The sequence below is a fragment of the Citrus sinensis genome, chromosome 3, assembly GCF_022201045.2.
Source record: "Citrus sinensis cultivar Valencia sweet orange chromosome 3, DVS_A1.0, whole genome shotgun sequence".
NCBI classification, from domain to species: Eukaryota; Viridiplantae; Streptophyta; class Magnoliopsida; order Sapindales; family Rutaceae; genus Citrus; species Citrus sinensis.
In genome coordinates, this window is record NC_068558.1 from 23897114 (window position 1) to 23903435 (window position 6322).

General features: G+C 31.4%; 1 protein-coding gene across 1 annotated transcript; it reads right to left on the reverse strand.

Annotated features, from left to right (window-relative positions):
* Positions 1–1053: 1053 nt before the first annotated feature.
* LOC127901491 (WAT1-related protein At5g64700-like) lies at positions 1054–3688 on the reverse strand. The gene is made up of 6 exons (XM_052438922.1): positions 3519–3688; positions 3055–3234; positions 2116–2365; positions 1815–1973; positions 1398–1549; positions 1054–1299 (listed from the first exon to the last, which is right to left on the reverse strand). The coding sequence occupies exons 1-6, from the start codon at positions 3662–3664 to the stop codon at positions 1176–1178; spliced, it is 1011 nt and encodes a 336-aa protein (XP_052294882.1). The 5' UTR covers positions 3665–3688; the 3' UTR covers positions 1054–1175.
* Positions 3689–6322: the final 2634 nt, after the last annotated feature.

A 6322-nucleotide genomic window follows, 5' to 3' on the forward strand; every position in this document is an offset into this window, starting at 1 on the left:
GCAAAATGGGGAGTTTGAGGAATTGGAACTTGATTCTCTACCCTCTCATGGGAATCAAATTTCCATTTCTTAATCCCCAAAGCATGTGAGCCTCACATGTTTTATACCGATTCTCATCTTATTTTAGCAAGTAAACACTATCAATAATTTCCATTTTGGATTTCGATTCTCCAATTTAGGAAGTAAAGGCACCATAAATAATTTCTTCAAAAGGTAAGAGATGAACTCAAACTTAAAATATATGTGTAAGCAAATAATGGGAAAAATAACCCTCTTGTTGTTTAATTAAAATAATTGAAACTTTCTTGATGTTTTAAAACACATTCACACCCTCCTTAATGTCATTTTTTACTGATCTTACCATTTAACCCTCTGTGGTTGTTTGATCATTGATGTTAGGAATACGAACACCTTTAATTATTTAATTAATTGACTAATTTTTTACTCATTATTAATTAAAAACTAAATAAAAAATTATTAGCAAAAATAAGAAAATAGTCATAATTTTTCAATTAATTCTAAAAAAATCTTTTAGAATTATGTGAAAAGTTAAAAGCAAAATTAATATACATTTAGAAAATAAAAATAATAAGTCGAATCTATTTGAAACAATAAAAGTAATATATATTTCTACATATCTTCAACCTTTTTATTCTAAATAATAGTATTTATATATATATATGTATGTATGTATGTATGTATATTACTAATTTTACATTTAAGTTTTAATAAATTCTGGAAAGAATTTCAGAATTATTTAAATAATTATGACAATTCCCTTGCTTTTTCCCATATAATTTTAAATTTAATTTTTAATTAATTATGAGTAATTTTTTTAATTATTTAAATAAATTAAAGGTATTCATACTCTTAATATCAAATAACCATGTAGAGTAAAATGATAAAATTAACAAAAAAATTGACACTCGGAGGTTTGAAAATGTTTTAAAATATGAGGGGATTTTGATTAATTTAGTTAAACAACTGTGGTTTCACCTTTTTTGCCAGTAAAGAATCAATTTGATAAATTGGATCTTGCAATTGGATTTTTATCAATATATTTCTTAACTAGAATAAATCTAAGCAATAAATAAATTTAACAAATAAGTACAATTACAATATATAGTTATTCTTAATTTTTCCGACTGAATTTAATACTGTGGGGTTTAAATCTCTCAAACTTTATCATCACCAGTCCCATTTCGGTCCTCCTTCTGCTCATCAACAGCGAATCTATCTTTCTTTTTGCCCCACAGAACGCAATAAAGCCCCACAACGATGAGAAATGCCCCTATCAAACTGCAAAATTGCCAACAAGACAAAATTTTAATTTGTTTTCAAAATTTAGTGTATATATATTAATTAATTATTAACTGTACATGTTCCTGAAAGCTGACCTGCCCAAGTGAAGTCTCTCTGCAAAAGCAATTGCGGAGAATAATGCCACAATAACGAGCTGTAAAGGACTGAACATCGCTGAAAAAACTGGCCCCTTGACGCTAATACACCATGTTTGGAGGTAATAGAGCAGTGCTGAGTTTATTACTCCCTATAATCAATTAATCACATGCAGCTCAATTTGCTATATATATGATGGATACTCAGGTAAGGATGTCCACATTTTACAAAATTCAGATTTGAACTGGAATCACAATTGTATTGCTAGCGTTGTACAACTCTAATTCTAGTTCATATCCGCAGTTTAATTACAAAACCTGAACGTCGAACATGAGCATGAGTTATAACTTATAAAATAAAAAATAATAAAAATAAATTTGTGTTTGATGTTAAAGTATATATAAAAGTATACTCACACAGTAGACTATGGTCAAAAGTTGTACGTTCCAGTCCAGCTTCCATAAGGTAGGGTTTCTTCCGAGGAACAAGGCAACGAAAGAAGATTGCAATGATGCAAAGAAGCAAATTAAAGCATTCAGTGATAACGGAGCCGGGTAGTCTTTGCTGACCGTAGCCTGTAATGGTAAAGCATTTATACAAAAATATACATACGTTAGGTATTCAGATGATTGAAATCATTATCTGTCAAGAATAAGGTGATGATGAACATTTATGCGTATTTAGCAAATGTTTTAACAACTGTTACTCTTATTTTACCAGAAGGATAAGCCATGCACTCCATGAAATGTGACTGGTGAGAATAAGAGCAGAACCTTTGAACCAATTTTCATTACCATGATGCCTCAATTGATCGGTATCGTAGATGTGTATGAGGGGCTTTTGCACAAAGCCTTTCAGTAGGCATCCCCTTTTCCAGAAGGTAAAGATTAGTGACCCACCAATGCAAACAATTGTGCCTAACACTTTTGCTCCACCTCTGCCACTAGTTATCTTCACTTTCTCCATCCTGATCCAGTATGCATGAATTCGTAATAATATTGCTAAAGTAGCTAGGGTATGTGTATGTTCTTAGTACTTATAGCGTTTGAGCTATTTGTCAAATAAGTTTTTGTATTTAAAAGAAAAATTTTATTCAAAACATGTCTGTTGTCTATCTGTTTTTGTTCAAATTTATTTAATTAGTTATTCTCTATGTTTGAGAAATTGCTAGATTCGAAAAGCTTAAATTAATGGTTTATTAATTATTAGGGCCAAATACTAGCATTAAATACAAGTCTTAACTGCTCTACTCTCATGAAACATGGACTAAGACGAACCTTACAGATTAGTTGAAAGACTGGAGCTTAAAATTAGTGAGTAGGATTTTTAAAAAATAGTTGAAAGAATTTGAATGCAGGATACTATGTTAGGGAAACCGTTTCACCCAAAAACTTAAGTATTTAAGATAAGTTTTAAAACTATATATAATATGAACCACTACGTTATATTAGATTTATTAGAAATTTTTTATTGTAACAGAAAAAATGATATTTTCAATTAAAAACTTGCATCTAATAACTATGACAGTATCAACAAAGACATTTTGGTTAAGTTCTGAAAATATAGTGATTAACTCGATAATTGTCGCATACCCGAGTGATTAAAGGAGAATTTGCCCGGGTAAATACAAAAGTAAGGAAATTGAATAATTAATACCCGAGAAGAAACGCCAAGAGAAACGTGAAACTGGGAATAACATTACTCAGCGCAGTAGCTACTGTTAGAGAAACGTAGGAGAAACCAGTGTAATACACATTAAGATGAATGGTGGCACCAAATAATGCAAGCACAAAAATCTTTGCCATCACTGCAAATGAGAGCTTGGGGCGGTGTTTCCTGCTTTGCAAATACATTAGCATTATTGCAAACGAGATCTATATCATTATTAATTGTTCGGGGATATTATAGTGTAAGTTGAATTAAAGAATTTGAATTCAGTGCTGATTTGAGTTATATTAATTTTGTTTTTTTATGTCACGTATATTCATATTAGTATACACTTAATATATTATTTTATTAATCATATATAGTTTTTTAAAAAATTCGCAAAAGGTGATATCAGCAATGAATCCAAATCCTGAATCAATATACAATGTACTTAAGAAATGATAAATGCATACCTTTCGAGGACATAAGCAAAGGGCCCTAACAAAACCATGGCTAGTACATGCCGGTAAACCACAAAGACCAAATGATTGAGTCCCTTTTCGAGGGAAATTTTCACGAGGATATTTGATCCACCATAAGCAAATTGAACAAGTATCATCGCCACATAAGGACTATAGGCTTCCATGTTTATGCACTTCATTTTGCAATTCATAATCAGGGGAGTTCATGCACCTTGTTTATAAAGGATTGGAGAATTAATCTCAGCCACTCCTCTTACTATACGTACTTACGCCTTTTTTCCTTTTTCCTTTTAGTTTATTTAAATAAAATTAATGGATTACACATCTTATTACTCAGGTAGTGGAATTCAATATCATTCCAGCATTATATATGATGACGCTCCACAGCCACTGTTTGCATGCACACACCACTAGCACAAAATTGTTAAAACTTCTCTTTTAAAAATATTGTTGGTCTGTTATCTATCAGTTAATTAAGTTTTTGATTCAATTAGTTTATTTTACATGGAATCAGAGATAAAGTCTCATGTTTCACATGAAGAGATCTATTAAGACTTATCTTAAGAATTTTCACACGGCCTTACCTGTTAAATTAAATTTTTGAATCAAATAGTAATCGTTCCTTACAAAATTTGGTGCTGTTTGTAGAGCTAGAATACTAAGAATAAACATCGATAAAAATTTTAAACTTGAGTCAATCCTTATTAACCTTTAGATATGAGCTAGCATCATGAATTTTCATTAAACTAACATTGGGAACAAGTATATAAACTTGACGCCCATTAACCTTAGAACAAGATCACCTTACACATGTTGGGAGGTGTTAAGGAGAAAATTTCACACACAGTTCTGCTAAAAAATAATTGTGGACTAAGAAATTTGTTTGAGATCAACTACCTTCCGCATGACAAGAAACATTTGGGGGGGGGGGGGGCGGAATTGACCAAGTGACAGAATTAATTTTGAGGCAACCCACATTCTTTCAATTAGTTTTTGAACACAAGTTAGAAATCTTGTATGAAGAATATAAAATAGAAATAAACAAATAATATCTCACAAAAATATCCGATAACTAAAGTTTCAGAATTGGGAAGTAATATTATATTAAGGCAATATTCATTTCCTTGTTCATTTCCTTCGGCATGCCAAGTCTAGGAAGTAACTTGAAAAGCAATGGCCATGATTTATTTAGTCAGTGATACTGTTGTATTATAACTTTTAAATTATAATTATTGTCAAAAAAATTATAACTATAAAATAAAAGTTAATAGTATATAGTAGATATGATTTTTAATTATAAATTTTTTATCATGTAAGTAGTAGACCAAATTAATCTCTAAATCACAATAATTAATATTTATTAAATACTTTAATATTATAACTTTTAAATTATATAGTTGTCCAAATTCAATATTAAATAGGACTTAATATTCCCTCTCTTTTATCACTTTTTTCCTCCAATTTTTTTAATTGTTTAAGTTTGATATCATTATTCCATTGAAGCCCACCTGAATAATTATTTGGCAGAAAGCTTGATTTAAAAATCAGTTGCACCAACACTTGTACGTCACTAACTCGATATTACAAAATAGGATTAGGTTACGGTGCAATTGTGGTACCGTGTCTCAGTTGCATCGTTGCATCCAGCCGTTGGATGCACTTAGATTGGTAGGGTCCACTAGCATCCAACGGCTGAATGCAACTGTGACACGGTACTACAGTTACACCACAAGTTTTCCATGCAAAATAAATTTTTTTGTAAATAGTTATTACACACATACCTCGTTTTACGTTAAAATTGTTTTTATCCGTTAGATTAAGAAATGTCAAAATCTAACGACCCATATCTGCTGGCTGTTTGTTACATCTGATCTGACATAAGCTATGCCTCTATTCTATATTGAATGTTCAACCTAGCTGAAATGTTAGCTATTGCCTATTGTTAATCATAGCTCGGCTCATTTTCTTATCAAATTTCTACGTTTGCCGAACCTTGCTGTGTACTTCCAACTTTGTTGAACATGCATGATGCACATTTAATTCTCCAGTCACATTCTAATTAATCAAAGTTCAGCCACTTTCTCCCACTAACTGAATTCAACCATGTATATTAAGAAGTAAAGAAACATGCGGCCAAGCACTTGCCAACTAGTCAGATTGAAGCCAAGGTGACCGAACTAGGAAACTCGACCACTTTCGGCCATTAGGATTTGGTAACTAAATAGGTGGTGCTTCTTCATTCTATTCCCACTTAAATTTTATAGTCCTAATTTTATCTTCGTTTAAACATTAAAAAAAAAAAAATCATAATCAAGAAAACCCTAATTGATTGAAATCAACATAAGTTGTACGTTATATTTTCGCATCCTTAGTAATCGCGTCATTGTTGCTCGCCACCGCCGCTCATTGCTGGTGCTCATCGTTGCCCTTACGTCGCTACCACTTGACGCTGTTATAACTTAAGAATGGCAATGGGTCGAGCTAGGGCTTAGCCTCTATATGATTTATTGGGCCTAGCCCTTAAAAAGACAACCTTTAAATCCTTGGGTTGGGTGAGATTTTTTCATTTGTTTTTATTTAGAATTTTTAAGAGTTTTATTAGGGTTTTAACTTTTTACTTTATAAGAAGTGTTGTATTTAGACTTGTTAAAAGTGTTTTTAGAGTTTTGTTTTATAAGAATTTTTAAGAGTGTTCTAATAAATATTCGAGCCTAAAGGTTGGCTCGATCTTTCTGGTAAAGCCCCAAACTTGGGTCGATGATGAACTGGGTCGAGTTCTTGAGCCTTAACTCGAC

What these genes read in the sequence shown, in the direction of transcription:
- LOC127901491 (XM_052438922.1), bottom strand. Translation starts at nt 3,664, where the DNA reads ATGATACTTGTTCAATTTGCTTATGGTGGATCAAATATCCTCGTGAAA. An exon ending in TTTGCTTATGTCCTCGAAAG is followed by an intron (nt 3,235 to 3,518) that starts GTATGCATTTAT and finishes TTTGCAAAGCAG; the next exon opens with GAAACACCGCCCCAAGCTCT. An exon ending in CTCTTGGCGTTTCTTCTCGG is followed by an intron (nt 2,366 to 3,054) that starts GTATTAATTATT and finishes ATACTGGATCAG; the next exon opens with GATGGAGAAAGTGAAGATAA.